Raw genomic sequence first — 20,364 nt, 5'->3', positions numbered from 1 at the left:
CCATTTTCTCCTGGGTGTCTTTGGCAATGTTATGCCATAGTAGTTTGTAAGGTGGAAGATTTCAATTGTCTTCAACAGGCATTAAAGTAGCTCCTTAGAGCTGGGATGTAATATGTACAGCTTCTTCTCTCTTCAATTAATTTTGGAGTCAGTGTTGATATTTAGACCTTGCAGACCTAAGACTGAGCATAGAAGGAGACCTCTCCGACACAGTCTAGTGAGATTTGCATGTGTTTTGGTCAAAGATGAATTTGATCCAGTATTTTATACCAGTTTCCTTCTGCAGGAAATATATGACAATACCATAAACCCCACACTCTGTATAGCCTTAATTACTTCATTGTGCACCTAGAAGAGATGGCCTTTCAATTTCTATCACTGTATGCAAACAGTGCCATGCAAGCTTGGTTCTGTTCTGATTTGCTTTCTCTCAAATTCAATGAAGGCATTTTCAGTATTATCCTGGTTTGGGCACAGTAAAGAGAATAGTACAGAAGCTGCAGAAGTATATAGCAGTAATTTAATATCAGTGTCACAGGAATTTTGTCTGAAGGAAATGGCATAGCAAGGGCAAGTAAATACCATATGACTTTCTCTTCTAACAGGCAGTTCTCAGCGATTTGGTATACAGCATGATTAAAATGAGTCATTCTCTGAGACAACAATCCCTAAGCTGGGATCTTTTATCTCTGGAATTTGTATACAGCCTTGAGCCTACCTTTTATTGTGTGCTAGAGCTAGCAATTCCATATGTGGGCTGTAAAAAAACAATTGAAAACACAGTAAAATGAACATTATTTTTTTTTTTCCCTTCCAAAGGTAATTTGGAAATCACTAAATATTAATCCTGCTAAACAACTCAAGATACATCAGGAAAAGTGTTTAGAAAATGCATGGTTTTTTCTGATTCATGATTAATAGATGTTACTGGCTAGCTGTTACAGCTCAGCACAAGCTATTCTTGACTCTAGATAGAGCTGTATTGCTCACTTGAAAACGGAATCATAAGTCACTTAATGGATTTTTGTGCATATACTTTGCATACATAGAACATTGATCTTTAATGTATGATGATAAAGCCACGACTCTGCTGTAATATTTGAAGCATTTCATTGTTGCTCTTTTTTTTTCTTTTTATTCTGGGACTGCATCTGATATTTTTGTGTGAAGATTACTTCAATGTTGATAACTCTTTTGCATTGCTTTCAGAAATTCAGAAACAGAAACCAGAGAGGCATGAAAAACGAACACCACCAAAGGGTAACTTCATTTTTTTTGGTCTGTTTTCCCTATGTAAATATATGCAATAGACAGTGTATTTTTTAACTGCTTATGTTACCACTGCTGTTTTAGAAGAGCATTCTAAGATCATTTGGCATGGACTGTAAATGACAAAAAAATTGTGTGTAGCTTAAACACTGACAAATACTGACTTTTAACGTTTGTGTGATTATATTGGGAATAGGTTGTGATCGTATTCTCCTGCCCAAAACTACCCAGACACCTTTGTTTTGTTTTGGTTTGGTTGGTTTGGTTGTTGTTTTTGTTGGGGTTGTTTTGTAGCAGAGGTGTGAGAAAGTAGAGTGTTGATGAACTTCCTCTGGTGCAAAAGGCATGAAGTGTTGGGCAAGGAAGAAAGCGAATTTATAGGCCAGTGGGTGCCATCCAAGTTAGGAAGTCATAGCTAACGGTGAGCCAGGTGTGTATCAGAGATAAGAAAAGCCTCCATTTTAAGAGCCTACTCTTTCTCAGACCGTTTAATCTCCTCTAACTGGCACTTCCCAAAAATTTCACAGAGGCACTGGTTTGGACTGGTGTTCAGAGGTCATGTAAACAAAGAGGTTTCCTGGGATATGTCCATATGATTTTTTTTGCCTAAGAAAGCCTCCTCTGTAAAGGTTAGGCCATATAAAATGTGATGAGCACCTCACTGATGTACCAGTGCTGTGCTTAGCAGTAGCAGGAGAAAGCAAGAAGAAAGCTTATGAACCACAGTGTATGTACCCAAACTCTCCTTCACACAATTATATTAGTTTCTGTATATATTCTTTATACATTTTCATAGAATATTCACCTCTGGTGCTAGCTATTTAGTTCCCTGCTAATCAGGGTCATCTGGAGTGCCTAGAACTGCTTCCCAACTATTTAATAAATCATGTGGCATGATAATGAATTTTTTAGGGTATCAGTAGGCTAGCCAGGCAATAATGAACTCAGATCCATTAACAAGACATGACAGTTAAGATCTTTTCAAGCACTGTATTCTAAAAACACAGATGAAGTTGCCTCTTGTGTACCATTTCATCTATGCAGAAGTGCATTGCTTTACCCACAAGAATGTTAATGTTGCAGAAATAATTAGTGAGAAGTTGCAAGATGCCAGGAAAAAAAAGCACTCAGGTGTCATTAGTTAAGTCCCTTTATGCCTGATAATGCAGCCTTTAATTACACAATCACTTAATGAAGCATAGGACAAATTGTTTTTTTCCTATTTAATTCATTTGCATATTTAGTCCCCAAAATGCTTCTTGTACGTAGGAGGACCAGTGGCAAGAAAACATTCTGCCTGGCCACAAGCTTGGGCATGACACAGGTGTGGACCTTTAGGGAGTTTTAGGGATGCTTGTGTGCCTCTGAATTAACAGTAGCCTCCCTGGGTTTGGTTTTGGGGTTTGGTTAGTATGGTTTTGTGGTTTGGTTTATGTGTTTGCTTGTTTGTTATTTTAAAGAAGTTATCTCTGAATTCAGCCTGATTTGACAAATAGATTCTGGGCTCTTCAAAGCTATTTACTTTTCTATCCATAGCACATATCTGTCCTTCCTACCCTCATCCTTAATAGAGAGATGCTGATAATGCAAATATTAAACATCACAGAATAAAGCTGTCTGTGCTTTAGCATATGGATACATGATGAGATTTACAGACAAATGTAATGTGTAACCATAATGCAATCTGGTGTAGCTAGAAGATAAAGTATTTGAGACAGCTATATAGATAAATAGAGCTGGACCACACAAGCCCACATAAATTAACAAAATTAGCATCATTAGTGGCTTATTTACATTTGACACAGGGGCTCTCTACCCTGCTTTCTGCAGATATGGCTACAGATATCCCTGAGTTAACTGTGAAGTAGGGTGACATGGTACAAAGAGCACCATAGCTGCAGTGGCTCAGGTACAGCTGTCACTTATTTCTGCAGCTGTACAAATTTACAGCAGCCTTGGGCAAAGCCAATGCTGTGAGCAATTTGATGACCACCAGTAACTGTCAAACCTAAACCTGTTCAGATGGATGTGATGCTGTCTGACTATTGCAATTAAATCCCATTTTAAATGACACAAACATGTAACTCATGTGGCATTGTCTCATGCTTACATAGGCATTTACGTCCAGTGTTGGAGGGCTAATTCCAGCACAGGGTTAGGCGCTGCGGGGCACAGTGTGCACGCCTGGTGCTGGTCAGGGAAGATCTGGGCAAACTGAGAGACAAGCCTCAGAAGAGGCTGCTGTGCCTTCACAGGCAATTGAAGTGGTTTGAAAGGTGTGCAAATGCCTCCACAGCTGATTAATTGCTGGGATTTCCTCACACTGTTGTTTTGGATATGGCAGCCCATGCCTCTCCAAGATCAAGCCCTTTCCCTTTTTTCCAGTGTTCCCTCAAGAAGGATTAAGTAATAACTATCTAAGGTTACTTTGCTTCTGAATAAAAGCTTCTACACAGAGATTTAATGCTCTCTGACTAATGCACTCTAACTTCATTGTATTAGTTCATTTATCTTCACTTTCCTGTGTGTTGCTCTGTGGACAAGCACTTAGTCAGTTAGCTGGAGCAAGCAATCTCTGCTTCATGCTCACTGCACTCATCACCTAGCTCCATACTAAGCAGCAGATTTAAGACTTACTCAGCTGGAAACTATTTTTACTTCCCTCAAGGATGGAATTAGTGCCTCCTTATGACATCTCTTCTCTTTGCACTTGCTTTTTTTTGGGGGGGTGGGGAATATCTCCACCTCAAACATTTCAAAGAAGGAAAACTAAATTGCATCCCCTTTAGCTGTCTTCCACTTGGTGCAAATCAAATAAACCAATAGGTGATTGAAATATGAGAACATCCCTCAGATATATGCCCCTTGCTTTTAATTTTCTGTGAAACAGGTAGAAATATTCTTATATGATGAAGTTTGGAATTCATTGCTAAATTACCTTAAATTTTCCCATTATCATCTCCTCTTTTAGATTATTTATAAATTTGCCACTTTCCAGTCACCGAGGAGGAAATTTTTCATGCTCATCTTTTTTGCCTCAGGCTGAATTTTCATTCAAAGTCACATCAAAATGTTTCAGCAATTTCCAAAATCTAGGTTAGTGAAAATTAGGTTGGGGTGTTGTATATTTTGTTTTTCCAATGCAAAAAACCAGTTCATTCTGAGTTTATACTGTTTGGGGTATTTGCAAGGAAGCTCAAGAATGTAATTGTTTAAGCTGTGGGGAAATTTTATCGTACAGAATTGTCACGAAAACTAGTTTTAATTCTTATTATTATTTCTGGATGAAGCCAGCATCCTACTAAAAAGAAAAAGAAAGGTGAAAAATAAAAGAGGTGAAGGAGGTGATCTTTTAATTACAAAGTGTGTCACGAAGCAAATATAATGGTGGAATTAAGGCTGAAGGAGCAGTTTTACTTCCAGCATTTTTCAGGTGAAGTGTGCTTAACTTAACAGCCTTAAAACCATTTTTATAGGCTGTCTCTTTGTTGGTCCTCATATATATATACATATATATGCAGAAGGAAATCCTATTAACTCTAATTTGTTTCACAGACAGATAGCAATATGGCCAGCCTGGCTTATTTCTAAAACCTAATGCTTGCACCTATAGCAATGTGGGCTTGGGAAAAAAAAGCATGCCTTAAGCCTGTGTAAAGAAAGAGATATCCAAGTGGCTACATCTAGAAAAGATCTGTAGAGAGTAAACTATTTTCTGTACCAGAGCTTTTAGGATCATATATGAAGCTGAACACAAAAACATTCTGTGGGAAGGGGGGAAACCCAGAGTTAATATGCAAAAGAAAAATCATAGTAAAGTTTGTCAGATCAAAAGCTTCCACGTACTTTGGTGTCCCTGCTGTGCTGCCATTGAAGAGTCAAAAATGGCCAGACATCATCGCCCTGAAATATGAACCCTTTAATTTTTGGCAACAGCTGCCCTTCCTGGATAAGGTTGTACCCAAAAGCCACAGCTCTGAGAGCATCCATAAGAGGGAGTGGTAAACATTACAATCTGAGATTAGCAAGTTCTGAGGCTGTGGGGATATCAACGCACAGGATAGTGCTCTTGACACCTTCAGCCTATCACTGGGAAGAGAAAAACAATTTCTGCTTATGCCAGCCTGGTCTCTGCTTATCCACATTCCAGGCTCCCTGCCCAGATACATCAAGTTACCTTTATTTCAGAAGCAGGAGCCAACTGATCCCCTCTTCACTTTTTTTTTTTAGCTTGCAGGCTATACAAATATTCAGACTGCCTTGCATTTTAGCCCTTTATATCATTCTGATGATGGGAGGGAACCTTAAATTAGATTTTGTGAAATGTTTTTTGGTCCAATTCAAGGTCTGGTAACAATTCACTTACTGTCACTCAAGACTCAGTTTGTGGTTGGGTTGTTGGTTTTTTTTTACCCAAAGCAGGAAACAGGGGAATACTGAGGAGAAACTAGAATAAATGAAAAGGACCCACGCAACAGTCTCCCTTACACAAGTGAGATGTTCTGTGGCCAAAAGCAAGCTTTTGGGTTGCTAGTCTGTTCTGCATAGTTCAGCTATAGTTTTATTTTCATTTTTTGGCATAGAGACTTTTGTCCAACAGGCAGAAGCTCAGGTTTCACTGCCACTGACCATCACAGAATGATTGTTTGCAAAAGTGTACCATTGCCCCATCCAAAACTGACAACGCACCATGTTTTGCACAGAGCTAGCACCTGCAAGTGCAAATGAAGATGTAAAAGCATGCTACAGTTTCTGCAAAAATATCATAGAACCAATGAGGTTGGAAAAGACCTCAGAGATCATCAAGTCCAACCTGTCACCCAACACCTCATGACTACTAAACCAAGTGCCACATCTAATCCCTTTTTGAACACCTCCAGGGATGGTGACAACACCTCCAGGGATGGAGACTCCACCACCTCCCTGGGCAGCACATTCCAATGGCCAACAACTCTCTCTGTGAGGAACTTTCTCCTCACCTCCAGCCTAAACTTCCCCTGACACAGTTTGAGAGTCTAAGTTCTACACAATCCAGGTGTGTGGAGACTGCTGTTGATTAGTATACTGCTAGATGTTCTACAGTAACTGAATGAGTTACAGTCTGCAGTTCATTCAGTAATGCACTGCTAGTACTGCTGTGTCCTTCACAGCCTGGATTTTTAATGTAAATTTGCTGTCCACACTCCTAAAAGGCTTTGAAAAATCTCCCTTCAATCTCTTTACGCTGCACAGCTAATTGTTATCAACAATAGTTTACCTGTTACAACTGGAAATTTGTTTGAATAATGCAAACATTGTCTTGGTTTTGTGGGACAGTCTCAGACCAGCTGTGGGCGGCAAGCCTTTAGCAGCTCTGAGTCAGCCAGGACAGCTGACTGGAGGTGGCTCCAGGTGCATCCCAGACTATGAGCATCTCATTCAGTATAAAAGGGGAAGTTTGCCAAGCAGAGGGGAGCTTTGCTTAAGAGTCTCTTGTGTGGGTTTCTTTTCACACTGTTCCTCTTTTGCTTCTCCTCTTTCCTCCCTGTTCTTGAAGAGTGTTTTCCTGAATATTGTGACTGCTGTGCTTTTCCAGGGCAGAGCATAATGTTATATATCCAGTATTGACATTGGTGTTCATCTGGCCACTTCCTAAAACCCATTTTCATTTCAATCTGGGGGTCTTTTCTCCTCTTCCTAATCATTTTCCCTGTTGGGAAGGGCTTATCAGGTGATAGAGCAACTGTTAAGATTTTAGCCCCAGGTATGGGCTAAACACACATCCGAGACATAATGCAATTACTGAATGTTTGGAATAATTACTCTTAAAGATGTGGACCTATTTTTTATAATGAAGTACTTAACCAACAGAACTAAATATTGTTTGCCCTCCTGTGAGATTACATTTGCTGCAAAGCTGGTGAAATGAATTATGCAAAGTCAGTTCTGTGCTTGTGTCTGAAGTTCACAATTGTCTCCTAATCAGAGTTGTGTTTTCTGTGGTTTACTTGTTGATAGAAACTTGAGTACTGCAAAGAAAGCATTGGGTTGTTTTTTTTCCCTGAGATAGGCAAATGCTAGTCTTCTAATAGTACAGGTTGAGAAGGATCCTTTTTCTTTTGCCCATCCAAATCAGAATGATTTGGAATACAACCAGGTCCCAAAACATGGCCTGGGCATTAGAAGGGTAATAGAGTCCATGAAGATTAATATTTGTCTGGTTCTAACAGGTCATGTAATTGGCTGTGTTTGAACAGCTGCTCTTCCTGAAGTTATGCTCTGATTAAAAGAGATGTTTTCATGTTAATCCATCTTGTGGCTGAAGTAACAGCTAAAAATAAAGGAAAAAGAGCATGGAAAGCAATATGCTAATGATAGAAAGCTGTGCTGTCAAGGACTGAAAATAAGTTCCTCTGTCAGAAATCTTTGGACTGGGATTGCTTGTGTAATAGGACCAAAAAAAAAGGGATCCCCCCAAATTAGATTAAGTTTGCTGAATAATCACTTATTCTGTGAAAATGTAGTTTAACATCTGCAGGTCTTTTCAAGATGTGATGTTTGGCTTGGGCCTGGAATTAAATATTGATACCGAGAAGGTCTATACTTCATTTAGTACTTGCGACTCAGAGCTGAAGTCCATTATTTGAATTTACAAATCTTTTTCTGTGATCACTTTGAAGTAATATCTACACACAATGCCTCCAGATTGCAGATTTATTGTGTGTCTGGGTTTGGGGTTTTTTTTTTAATTGTTTCTTTTTATTATTTCCAGCAATTCACAGAGACAAACCTGAAAAACAAGAGAAAATGGAGAGGAAGGAACCCCTAAAGGGTAGGAATTCAACATATGAAGCTCTTTGGTTCCTTGCTAGTGGTTCAGCACAGTCTAATCTATTGACTCTTAGCCCTTTCTTGTAAATCCCAATTATGTTTAAGGGTGGAGGAGGTGGTGTGAAAGCCAGCTGGAAGGAGAATGAGGATTTTAAAAGCACTTTGAATTTATCACTCTGCTAAAAGGCTAAAATTATATTCAGAGATTAATGAAGAAGTTTTTACTGTATTATTAACTCAGGTAAAGGATGCCCAGAGCATAAATAGGTGCTTTTTTTTATTCTTCCTGAATAAATCCAAGCATAATATTTGTTGTTAGGAATACTACTGAGCAAAACATAATGAGTAAATTATAATACATAGGGTACAATCCCTGGGGGCATTCAGCTTCAGAGACTTGCTGTAGGAAAAAAAAATAAACAAACTCCCCAGGCTCATTTCAGAGATGTATTCAAGAGGATTTACTAATGTGCTGGTGGTGTAAGCCAACAACAAATTGCTGATCTTCCTGCACTAGGAGTCAGAATAGAATAGAATAAACCAGGTTGGAAGAGACCTTCAAGATCATCGCGTCCAACCTATCATCCAACACCACCTAATCAACTAAACCATGCAACCAAGCACCCTGTCAAGTCTCCTCCTGAACACCTCCAGTGATGGCGACTCCACCACCTCCCCGGGCAGCCCATTCCAATGGGCAATCACACTCTCTGTGTAAAACTTCCTCCTCACCTCCAGCCTGAACTTCCCCTGGCGCAGCCTGAGACTGTGTCCTCTTGTTCTGGTGCTGGCTGCCTGGGAGAAGAGACCAACCTCTGCCTGTTTACAACCCCCCTTCAGGTAGTTGTAGAGAGCAATAAGGTCACCCCTGAGTCTCCTCTTTTCCAGGCTAAGCAGCCCCAGCTCCCTCAGCCTCTCCTCAGGATACTGCTTCCTCTCCACCCAAGACTCACAAGTTAGCTCTGGGCCCCAAGAGCCACCATCAAGTTTACCTCTTGAGAGGGAATTTTTGGCAAAGTAGAATGTTATGTCTGCTTGTCAAAATACTTCAAGCCTTCTGAGAACATGTCCTTTACATGGGAAAAAAAAAAAGTGATTAATGGCATCTCAGGCTGAAAGAAGAAACCCATTCTAGCGAAGAGAATAGGCTAAAGGTCATAATAAATCACCCCAAAAATTCAAGACTTAATATCTAGCCACAGCTGATTTATTTCAGCCCAAGAACAAGAATCCCAGAGCCCAAGTGAACATGCACCTTCCTGACATCTGTGCCTTTCTAATGGCCTCTGATTGGAGCTTTCCCATTTTATATCAATTTAAATACATGGAGTTAACCTCTAGAGCCCTTCATGCTAATGGCAGAGAAGTAAGTTCAGGCTTTGTTAGAACGGATATTTCCTACTAGAAGCTGGACTAGTAGGAACAAGATGACATTTTTTTTTTGGGGGGGGGGGGGGTGGTGGAAAATGTATTGTAAATATTTTCCCTTTTCAAGATTTTGTTATTGGGTAGAGAGGCTCTCCAGAGAGACCTTGACAGGCTGGACAGATGGGCAGAGTCCAACAGCATGAGATTTAACACATCCAAGTGCCGGCTTCTGCACATTGGCCACAACAACCCCATGCAGTGCTACAGGCTGGGGTCAGAGTGGCTGAGAGCAGTCAGGCAGAGAGGGACCTGGGGGTGCTGGTTGATGGTAGGATGAACATGAGCCTGCAGTGTGCCCAGGCGGCCAGGAGGGCCAATGGCATCCTGGCCTGCATTAAGAACAGTGTGGCCAGCAGGAGCAGGGAGGTCATTCTGCCCCTGTGCACTGCACTGGTTAGGCCACACCTTGAGTCCTGTGTCCAGTTCTGGGCCCCTCAGTTTAGGAAGGATGTTGACTTGCTGGAATGAGTCCAGAGAAGGGCAACAAAGTTGGTGAGGGGTTTGGAGCACAGCCCTGTGAGGAGAGACTGAGGGAGCTGGGGTTGCTTAGCCTGGAAAAGAGGAGACTCAGGGGTGACCTTATTGCTCTCTACAACTACCTGAAGGGGGGTTGTAGACAGGCAGAGGTTGGTCTCTTCTGCCAGGCAGCCAGTACCAGAACAAGAGGACACAGTCTCAGGCTGTGCCAGGGGAAGTTCAGGCTGGAGGTCAGGAGGAAGTTTTACACAGAGAGAGTGATTGCCCATTGGAATGGGCTGCCCGGGGAGGTGGTGGAGTCACCATCACTGGAGGTGTTCAGGAGGAGACTTGACAGGGTGCTTGGTTACATGGTTTAGTTGAGTAGGTGTTGTTGGATGATAGGTTGGACGCGATGATCATGGAGGTCTCTTCCAACCTGGTTTATTTTATTCTATTCTAAAAGAGTTAATGACATCCTCCTCTAATTTCTAACCAGCTTCTGTGATAAAGTTTAGAAAGGTGTCTAATAAGAGTAATTAGATATGTCTCAATCACTTCAGAGTAACTCTGCAGCTTATTCTCACATACTTCACCACTATATTGCTAAAAACATGAGAACTTGAATATTGCCTCCCCTTCCTCTTCTGCTATGGAATTCACAGTACTGTAAAAAATTCCTCTTTTCTCATGTTTGACAAAGGGAGTTTTACTAAATTGAACTGAAATCTCCACAGGAGTTAGAGTTAAAGCCAGCTTGCAGTTCCACAGCTGATTTTTCCCAAGGGCTCTGAATCCACATGCTTATTTCCCATTGTCTGGAAAATGATTGTGCAAAATCCTAAGGAAAGTGAGTGGAAAATGTTACATGAATGAGTGGATAGCATAACACAGTTTCCACTGTCATAATATTGGCTTTCACTTTGCACAGACTGGGTGTCTAATTATGGCTCTGAGATCATCACTGCCAGGGACTGATCTCTGCTAGTGTCCGTTACTAGATATCTGTATCCATTACTGGTTATCCATCTCAAGCCAGCTGGCAAGTGACAGATGTCTCATTTATGCATGTGATGCTCTTGTGTTCCAGGACTGATTCCAGGCTTTTTATGAGCATTTACCTGACAGAGTGTTAGGTGGCCCAGGTGATGTCCTTTTTCCCATGCAGGCAGCAGCATTTCCTGTAGTCGCTGCCATAGTCATAGCATCACAGAATCATAGAATTGTTAGGGTTCGAAGGGACCTCAAGTATCATCCAGTTCCAACCCCCCTGCCATGGGCAGGGACACCTCACACTGTAGCAGATTGCTCACAGCCACATCCATTCTGTCTCACCACCCTCATGGTGAAGAATAGACTAGACTAGACCAGACCAGGTTGGAAGAGACCTTCAAGATCATGTCCAACCTATCATCCAACACCACCTAATCAACTAAACCATGCAACCAAGCACCCTATCAAGTCTCCTCCTGAACACCTCCAGTGATGGTGACTCCACCACCTCCTCGGGCAGCACATTCCAATGAGCAATCACTCTCTCTGTGTAAAACTTCCTCCTAACCTCCAGCCTAAACCTCCCCTGGCACAGCCTGAGAATGTGTCCTCTTGTTCTGGTGTTGGCTGCCTGGGAGAAGAGACCAACCTCTGCCTGTCTACAACCTTCCTTAAGGTAGGTGTAGACAGCAATAAGGTCACCCCTGAGTCTCCTCTTCTCCAGGCTAAGCAACCCCAGCTCACGTAGTATGCTGTGTGCTGTGCAGGTCTGCGTGGGACAGCTCAGGAGTCACACAATTTGCAGCTTTGTCTCTTGAGGCTTATCTTAGTAGAACTATTTTTTATTATAAAGCTTTTCCACAGTGTTGTTTAGGGGCTTTGGTTGTTGTTTTGGTTGTTTGTGTTGCATTTTGTTTGTTGTTGTTTTTTTTCACTCTCTATGAACACATTTCCTTCCTAGTGACACAAAAAGACAAAGTGGACAGACAAGAAAAACCTGAAAAAAAGGAAAGGCATACAGGTAACAATTTAATTTCAGAACTTGTTTTAAGTTTTGAGTTACCCCAGAACTAATTGTCTACTCAGTTTGCATTTATGTATCCCTTTGCCAAAAAATGATCAGGGGTCTGGTGCACCACTCCTACAAGGACTGGCTGAGCGAGTTGGGGCTGTTCAGCCTGGAGAAGAGAAGGCTCTGGAGAGGGACTTTATAGCAGCCTTACAGCACCTAAAGAAGAGCTACAAGAAACCCAGAGAGGCACTGTCTACAAGGACTTGTAGCACTAGGACAAGGACAAATGGTTTGAAACTAGAGCAGATTAGGTTTAGATTGGACAATAGGAATAAATTCTTTACTATGAATGTGGTGGAACACTGGAACAGGTTGCTCAGAGAGGTAGTGGAGTCCCCATCCTTGGAGACATTCAAGGTTAAGCTGCATGGGGTTCTGAGCAACCTGTTGCTTACTGCAGAGGTTTTGGGCCAGATGACCTTTAGAGGTCCCTTCCAACCTAGTACATTCTGTGCCTGTGAAAAATGTTATAGAACTTCATGAATAAAGATCATATAAAGGTTTGCAGATACAGAGACTGAGTAATGTTTTGTATTCCTTCCACATGTTTGTTGATGAGGTTTTTTTTTCTGAGGAAGGGAGATAATACATTTTACACTCTGGGTTAGTATACTTTCCTAGTCATCTCTGAGTATTTCCAAAAGTCACAGTAAATATGGTTACTAAGAGACTATGATCTTCCAGGAGAAACACCTGACTACCTGGAGACAAAGGTTATGAGGCAGGCCATATGGAAAAAAAACCCACATTTAAAATGCAGTACTGAGTAGGGCTGTTCCATAGGCATTGAACAGGGCAGGACTAATTTTTTAAGCAGTTACTTGCAACAAATGGTTATCTAGCACTGCTTTATCTTCTGCAGTTCATTCTTTTGACACAGCAACACGAGGCTGGAGAGCACATAGCAACGCTCATGCAGACATTGTGTTCTTAGCAGAAACTCTTAGGCAGGAGTCAAATAGGCAGCTGAGTGTGTGTTCACACTCCTGGTCCCTGCAGAGCACCTCAGGGGATACAAATACATACAAAGATCAGTTCTGCACACCTGTGGGCAAGTTGCTATGTAAATATTAATCACCAAAAATTGGCAAATCAGAGCCCACACAGGAGACTCTTTCAGGCTATCCACCGCTCGGTGACTTGCACAACTCAAGTGTGTTCTGAAACCTGAGCCAGAAAGCCAGTCACTACAGTGTACTTTATTTCAATTTGTAAAGTGGAAATTAAAAGCAAACAAAAAGCCCCAAAGAGCATTAGTTATAATGCCATTGCAATTAGATTTGTAATTAATTACAGTGTTTAATCATTCATGGCTGGAAAAAAACTGGTGGTTGTTAAGCAGGGTTCAGAAAATCCTTCAGAAATGAACCAAACAAGAAAGCTGAAAAAATAGCAATAAACCAAGAAATGGCAGTAGGAGCAAAACAAACAAAATGAAAGAGTAAACAACATAAACAAGCATGACTCCTCTTGATTAATATCTTTCATGGGGTTAGAGTTGTACCAGAAAGACCACTCCTCCCCTAGCCAATGGCAAAGACCTCAGGGATAACAGATGAGGGGTTTTTTGAAGTTCAAATCACAGGCTTGGGCATCAACAACAGACAGCAGCAGCTGAATCAATCTTTCCCTTCTTTGCATGGGCAGCCATGATGCCTGCTTGTGTTTCTTGCTCTTTTATCTCCTTTTTCTCACTGAAAATGCAGCTTTTCCTTTTGCTTACTAACATTGATGTTGTTATTTATTTCTAGCTATTCACAAAGAGAAACCTGAAAAGGCAGAGAAACTTGAAAAGAAAGCACCTTCTAAAGGTAATGCAAATCATCAGATGTTGCACAATTTTAAGTTTCCAGTGGGGAATGAGTATTTAAAGTATAAAGCTCTTTGAGTCTGTGATGTAGGTTTTTTGAATGCTCTCACTTTTCCTTGAGTAGGTCTTGATCAAACCCAGAGAGAAGACTTCCTCAGCATATAATATTATTTTTTTCTCCTTGGGTCTTTCGTTTTGTTGCACAGAGGTAATGATGAATCATTTTTGTACAGCTAAAAAACCCCAAGTCTAAGATTATTATGCTTACATTCCTTGATGTTTTTTGCTCCACAGTGGGATTCAGTAATTTGCCTCCACAGAAAGCTTTCTCTTCTACAGCAGTTTTTGGTCTGGTGCAGATCTAATGCAAGAGTGTTTACTATCTCTCAGTCTTGGTCTTCCATCCCATCCAAAAATAGATTTTACTTGACTTGCCTCTATTTTATTTTATTACAGTAACATTTTTTATTTCAGTACATGATTTGTTCTGTCCTCCATGGCAAAAGTGGCTTTGGTTAAGAGTTACCTATCATAATTATCTCTATTCTGTGTCCAGTTCTGGGCTCCTCAATTTAAGAAGGATATTGAGACACTTGAATGTGTCCAGAGAAGGGCAACAAGGCTGGGGAGAGGTCTGGAGCACAGCCCTGTGAAGAGAGGCTGAGGGAGCTGGCAGTGTTTAGCTTGGAGAAGAGGAGGTTCAGAGGAGACCTTATTGATGTCTACAACTACCTGAAGGGAGGTTTTAGACAGCTGGGGGTCAGTCTCTTCTCCCAGGCAAGCAGCACCAGAACAAGAGGACACAGTCTGAAACTGCACCAGGGGAAGTTTAGGCTGGAGGTGAGGAGAAAGTTCTTCCCAGAGAGAGTAATTGGCCATTGGAATATGCTGCCCAGGAGGTGGTGGAGTCACCATCCCTGGAGGTGTTCAAGAGGGGATTGGACATGGCACTTGGAGCTGTGGTTTAGTAGTCATGAGGTGTTGGATGGTAGGTTGGACTTGATGATCTCTGAGGTCTTTTCCAACCTTATTGATTCTATGAAGGAATATTGTGTGTGAGAGGTGATTTTTCAGTATTCTTTCAACTGATTATTCCATCTTTAGCTGTGATTTGGATAGAGGGATTTAAAAAGTACAATCAGCTTGCACTTTTGTGCCATATTTTAAAGATTAACATTTACTTTTTGCTTGACATTTGAATATTCTCACTCTGAGAGTGTTTTGGGATGGGGTTTTTTGTATTGGTTGTTGGGATTTTTTTGTTTGGTTTGGGGTGGGGGTTTTTTTGCTTTGAATTTTTGGTGGTTTTTTTGCCATGGTATTGCTTTTCAGAAGCCAAATATTTCTATAATGAAGTTGGGTTTCAATCTTTCCCTCTTCTTCTATGCAGTTACCTCTTAAAAAACAAAACTACCTAGTGGATCTTAATGACAGTCTGTGATGTCATTTAGATTAATCTGAGGATGATGTGATGCATGAATTAATTAGGCTTAATTTTAATCTATACAGGCAAGAAGGCTCTGAGGTGACCTTATTGTGGTCTTCCAGTGTCTGAAGGGGGCTACAAGAAGGCTGGGGAGGGACTTCTCAGAATATCAGGTAGTGATAGGACTAGGGGGAATGGAATGAAGCTGGAGGTGGGGAGATTCAGACTAGACGTGAGGAAGAAGTTCTTCCCCATGAGAGTGGTGAAGCCCTGGAATGGGTTGTCCAGAGAGGTGGTTGAGGCCCCGTCCCTGGAGGTGTTTAAGCCCAGGCTGGATGAGGCTCTGGGAAGCCTGATCTAGTGTGAGATGTCCCTGCCCATGGCAAGGGGGGTGGAACTAGATGATCCTTGTGGTCCCTTCCAACTTTGACTGATTCTATGATAATGTAGATTCAAAAGTACAAACCACTCTTTACTGGACTTGACCTTACTCTAAGAAAGAATGTAAAAGAAGCAGGCTCAAAGAAAGATGAAAAGAGGAATGGAGACTAAAAGCCCTAAAAGACTCTGAAAGTTAGCCATTTTCCAGTCTCTCTTTTCAGGGGACACTTGGTCACCTGTCCTACTTTCAGTGTATTCCTTGGCAGCATAGGATTTTTTTTTTAATAAAGTAAAATCACACCAAAATAATTCAGAAAAAAAATTCCTATTGTCTCTGCAGACCTGAAAAGCAAAAACCTTCAAAGAATCACTGAGATTTTGCTAATGAACAGCCAGCCTGCTCATTCATTTATCTTCTGCTAGCTAATGGAGTCATCACTTAATGATTTAATGCATTTAATAGCAGCCATGACTCCAGTCACTGGCTGGAAAAAATGATGAAGAATTTGGACACTTTGTAGATAGGGAGATTTGCTGCTGTGGTGTGACAAGCAGCCATGCTATCTTCTCCTGAATAGTTTCCATGCCATGCAAGTCCCAGTAGGAGAACTCTGTGCACAAGGGCACTTGTCGCCCTCAGCACTTCCAAAGGCACAGTTCTGCTGTGATGTGCTGCTGAGCTATCTATTCCCAGGCTCGACTTGTTCCCTCTGGACTCTGCTCTAAACTCTATCAGCTACCAGCAATGCTGAGGGATCATTTCAACCACGTGCAGTCCCTAGGAAATTAGGATGCTCAGGTCCAGCTCAACCTCAGTGAACAGCTGTACTGAAAATTGGGTGGCTATTTCCCCCACAGTCAGCCAGTTGGTTGTTTTTCTTCTGAACCCCATAAAAAGACCTAAAGCACTTCTTCAGCCCTTGTTAAATGCCTCAGAAAGCTTCAGTGACATGCATGCTGTTGAAGCACGTCATCTAAGGAACAGCTATCTTAGAGAAAACAAGTCTAAATATCAATCATGGCTCATACAGGCAGCAGTTCCAGACTGGAATTCAGTTGTTATCACATAGTTATTACTTGGAAGACGTGTAATTAACTCTCAAATCAGGTTTGTACTGGCAATGTGTCTGGATAGTGACCAAGAGAGAGGAAAGAAAGAAGCCTGCATAAAATTTTGACAGCCTTTCTGAGACATAGCAGTGTGTGCTTACACAGTGCATCCTGTGCAGACATGAACTCACTCGAGCTGGGCTCTGAAGTGCGCACCAGGCTTGTGGCTGTGTTTGTGTGACAGCACAAGCTAAGAAAAACACCTTTCTGTAAGGCAAATGTAGCTGCACAGCTTCCTGTTGGCTGGAGTACAAGATCAAGCCTGTGTCTGCTCGGAGCAGGAGCTCAGAAAGTTTGTGTCATCTGGAATATGGAGTATAAACACTCCCTGCAAAGGTTCAGATCTGTGTGACTGACTTGTCTTCTGATTAGCTGAGTCTCCACAGATATTTTGAAGCTCTTTACCCTAGTATGTAACCCTGAGAAAAGGAAACATGAATTTTGCAAACTGAGAAACAGGACTCACAAAGACCTGTGAAACTTCCGGGGATGTTGTTGTTTCAGCAATATTTTCTCATTCTCTGTGGAGGATTTTGTTCCTAATGCATCATTGTGCTCATTTCTAGTAATGCAAAAGGACAAACCTGAAAGACACGAAAAAGCTGAAAAGAAACCTCCTCCCAAAGGTATTTATTTATTTATACTACATTTTTAACCAGAATTTGCATTAAAATTCATATACTTTACGTTATTGGAGCAGAGGATCTGTTGTGTATGAAAAATCAGCCACATGACGCTATAATGAAATTAAAATAGGACTTGAATTAAAATGTCTCTAGAATATCCAGGGGTTATTTCTATGCTTGATCCATTTTAAACCTCGTTGAAGAGTGACACTGAAAGCTCTTTCTTTTTTACCTGCAGAGGAGAAGAAAGTGAAGAGCACTAAAGTGGAAGCAAAAGCTAAAAAGGAAGTCAAGGATGGAAAAGGAGATGGAAAGATGGCTGAGAAGGCCAAGCAGGCAGAGACTAAAACAACAGAAGTTGGGCTAGTAAAGGCCAAACCGAAAGTTAAGGAGGAAAAAGCTCTTCAGACTGTAACTAAATCGGAAAAGAAAGGTAAAGAAACCCAGGAAGAAACAGATGAAGATCTGTAAGAGGTAGTAGGGAAGGAGGAGAGAGAATAGTTAGAGCTGGCAAGGACCAAAGTCCGCCAACGGAAAATAAGAGTGCAGTGCAAATAAACCCAGATGAGTCTCACAATATTAGAGGGAGATTATTGAGACTAAAATTAGCTTCATCTATATAACCAGGATTTCTTAACTGTTTGTCATGGCTACAGATTTATTTCAGTTTAAGTTGTTATTTACTAAGGACCAATTTCTCTTAGATAGGCTTCAGTCCTCATGGATTTGCTTGCTATCATCTTGTGTAGTGTGCTTGTGGCACAATTATTCTGGGAAATACAGACTGCCCAAGGACCTATGAGAAGTTTTCTTTGTTTTTACTCCTGCTTATGTCCTCTGTAACAAGAAAATTATCAGCAGAGGAAATAAAGTATAATCTGATGTAAGACAAATTATTACATGAGGCGTTGTCAGGTATTGTATGACAGAGTGATATAGCTGCCTGATGTAATTTCATGCGGACAACTTTCAAATTTAGCCTAAAAGAGAAAGAAATGGCATTGCCTTGGTGAAAGCATGAAATCAAGTGATAAAACAATCAACATGGAACAGGGGTCAGCTGTATGCTTTATCATGGAATCAACAATAGTTTTGGTTGGGGAAAAAACCTTTTGGATTATTAAATCCAAACATCAACCTAACACCACCAAGGCCATTAAACCATGTCCTGAAGTGGCATGTCCACAAGTTTTCTTTGAACACTCCCAGGGATGGTGAATCTACCACTTCCTTGGGCAGCCTGTTCCAATATCTGACCACTCTTTCAGTAAGGATGTGCCTGGATATCTGAATCTGCTTGGCCAAACTCTCACAATTTCATACCCATCAACTCTAGACCCTAGCAACCTCCTTTCTGATATGCTGAGCTAGTCTTTTTTTTAAGCTTTATTTGTATTCTAGTTATTTTTAGATTCTGACTTGAAATATTGGAACCTTTGAGGCATAAAATCAAAGCAGGATCTTTCATGCTGATTGCTGTGACAAAATTCAGCAAATTGTTGAGCTCTCCTGGGAGGTGCAAATCTCTCTCAGTTTTTATTTGCTGTGTGTTTCAGTATGCAGTGGAATCCACTCCATGCAGGATAAGGCTCTCAAAGAGCAATGGTGTGCAGATGAGGCACTTTACTCTCTGACAGCAAAATATTTTAAGTAAGTAGGGGGTCAAAGATTGCAGAGAGCAGCAGAGAGTGGCAGGGAGTTTTGTTTGGTTTAGATTTTATGGGATTTCCCCCTCCCTTCAGCTGATAAATATTAGCAAAGTGATCTATCTTAAGATCTCTGACAGATCACTTTGTAATCTGCTTCAGAGTGTCATCCCAATGACTGTGTACTGAAGCCTGGCAGGTGAAAGGGGGAATGAGCAACTCGAGCAGAGGCAGGAAGTAGCCTCTTTAATTGCCCTTATTGCTGGAGATACGGCAGCACATGTCCAGTGGAAGTTGCATGTTGTACTTCTGTCCTTCCTCTTCCCACCATAAGCCACTGCTGCCCAGCTGGATGCTCTTAGAAAATTCAGCTCTCTATTTCAGTCCCACTGTGACCCAAGGTGAGCATAATTTTGAAGTCAATGTGGTTTTGCTAAGATTTCGTGATCTTGCACTCATTACTTTTCCTCGCTCAAGGGAGTATTCTGCCAGCTTTGCTGCAACCATGTAAAAAAACAGAGCAGTAATCACAGAGGAGTTGTTATGATTTCCCTCCTGTTGCGCTGCTCCTTGCTCAAAATTTCAAGAGAGAGGTCATTTCCCAGGGTAAATCATGTGAGATCCAATGACAGAAATATCTATGACTGGTCCTGGTCCTTGATGTGATTTCCTAGTACTCAGACGAAAATCTGTGCCACTCTTGTAGAGTCATAAGGTGAAAGCTGGAGTGTGAAATTATATTTTTAACAAGAGAATTTAAACTGAAATAATTTTTTTGGCCATGAAGGAACACTTAGAATTTTCATAGTTTTCCATCTCTGCTGATTGGCAGAATTCCCATGAATTACCATGGGCTGTTACAGTGCACCTTATTTCACATACACTGGAGATGTTCTTTTCATCTGAAGTTTAACGTTCTGCCCTCACTTGTTTTTGTAAATCCCATTTATCTGGGGTTGAGTTACTAAAGAAATCCTATGAAGAGAAGATTAAGACAATATCATTCTTCTCAGGTACAGTCAAGGATAAGGCTTTAAAAATATTCAAATTTTATCAATAAGCAACAAAAAAAAACCCTGCCCCAAACAACCACAAAACCCCAAACCACCCCACTCAAACACCCACGGTCTATTTTCATCCTGGTTTATACTCCTGTGTTCAAAGAATGGATTATTTTAATATCAATGGAGTGATGTGAGCTGCCAGACCTGCAGGCTGTGACTGTCATAACCTACATTGAAGCAGCACAAGCTTGTGCTTTGTCCTGTGACTGTCCATACGGCTTATGTCCCCTGACATAGTTTTGCCTCGTGCTGTCTAACAGTCTTTTGTACAAT

At 41.2% G+C, this 20,364-nt stretch overlaps 1 protein-coding gene across 9 annotated transcripts in view; it reads left to right on the top strand.

Moving 5' to 3' along the window:
• TRDN (triadin) overlaps positions 1-20,364 on the top strand; it is a 236,471-nt gene that overhangs the window by 68,507 nt on the left and 147,600 nt on the right. For all 9 annotated transcript variants that reach the window (XM_068162336.1, XM_068162339.1, XM_068162333.1 and 6 more), the window contains 6 exons: positions 1,210-1,260; positions 8,021-8,080; positions 11,918-11,977; positions 13,780-13,839; positions 17,322-17,381; positions 17,620-17,814. In XM_068162336.1, coding sequence (XP_068018437.1) covers positions 1,210-1,260; positions 8,021-8,080; positions 11,918-11,977; positions 13,780-13,839; positions 17,322-17,381; positions 17,620-17,814 — 486 coding nt within the window. The remainder of the gene's footprint in view (positions 1-1,209; positions 1,261-8,020; positions 8,081-11,917; positions 11,978-13,779; positions 13,840-17,321; positions 17,382-17,619; positions 17,815-20,364) is intronic.

Source organism: Melanerpes formicivorus, unplaced genomic scaffold (genome assembly GCF_026170545.1).
Source record: "Melanerpes formicivorus ecotype bairdi unplaced genomic scaffold, bMelFor1.0.p_v2 SCAF_63, whole genome shotgun sequence".
NCBI lineage: Eukaryota > Metazoa > Chordata > Aves > Piciformes > Picidae > Melanerpes > Melanerpes formicivorus.
Note: the sequence above shows the minus strand (reverse complement) of the source record. Positions and strands in the feature narration are given on the sequence as shown.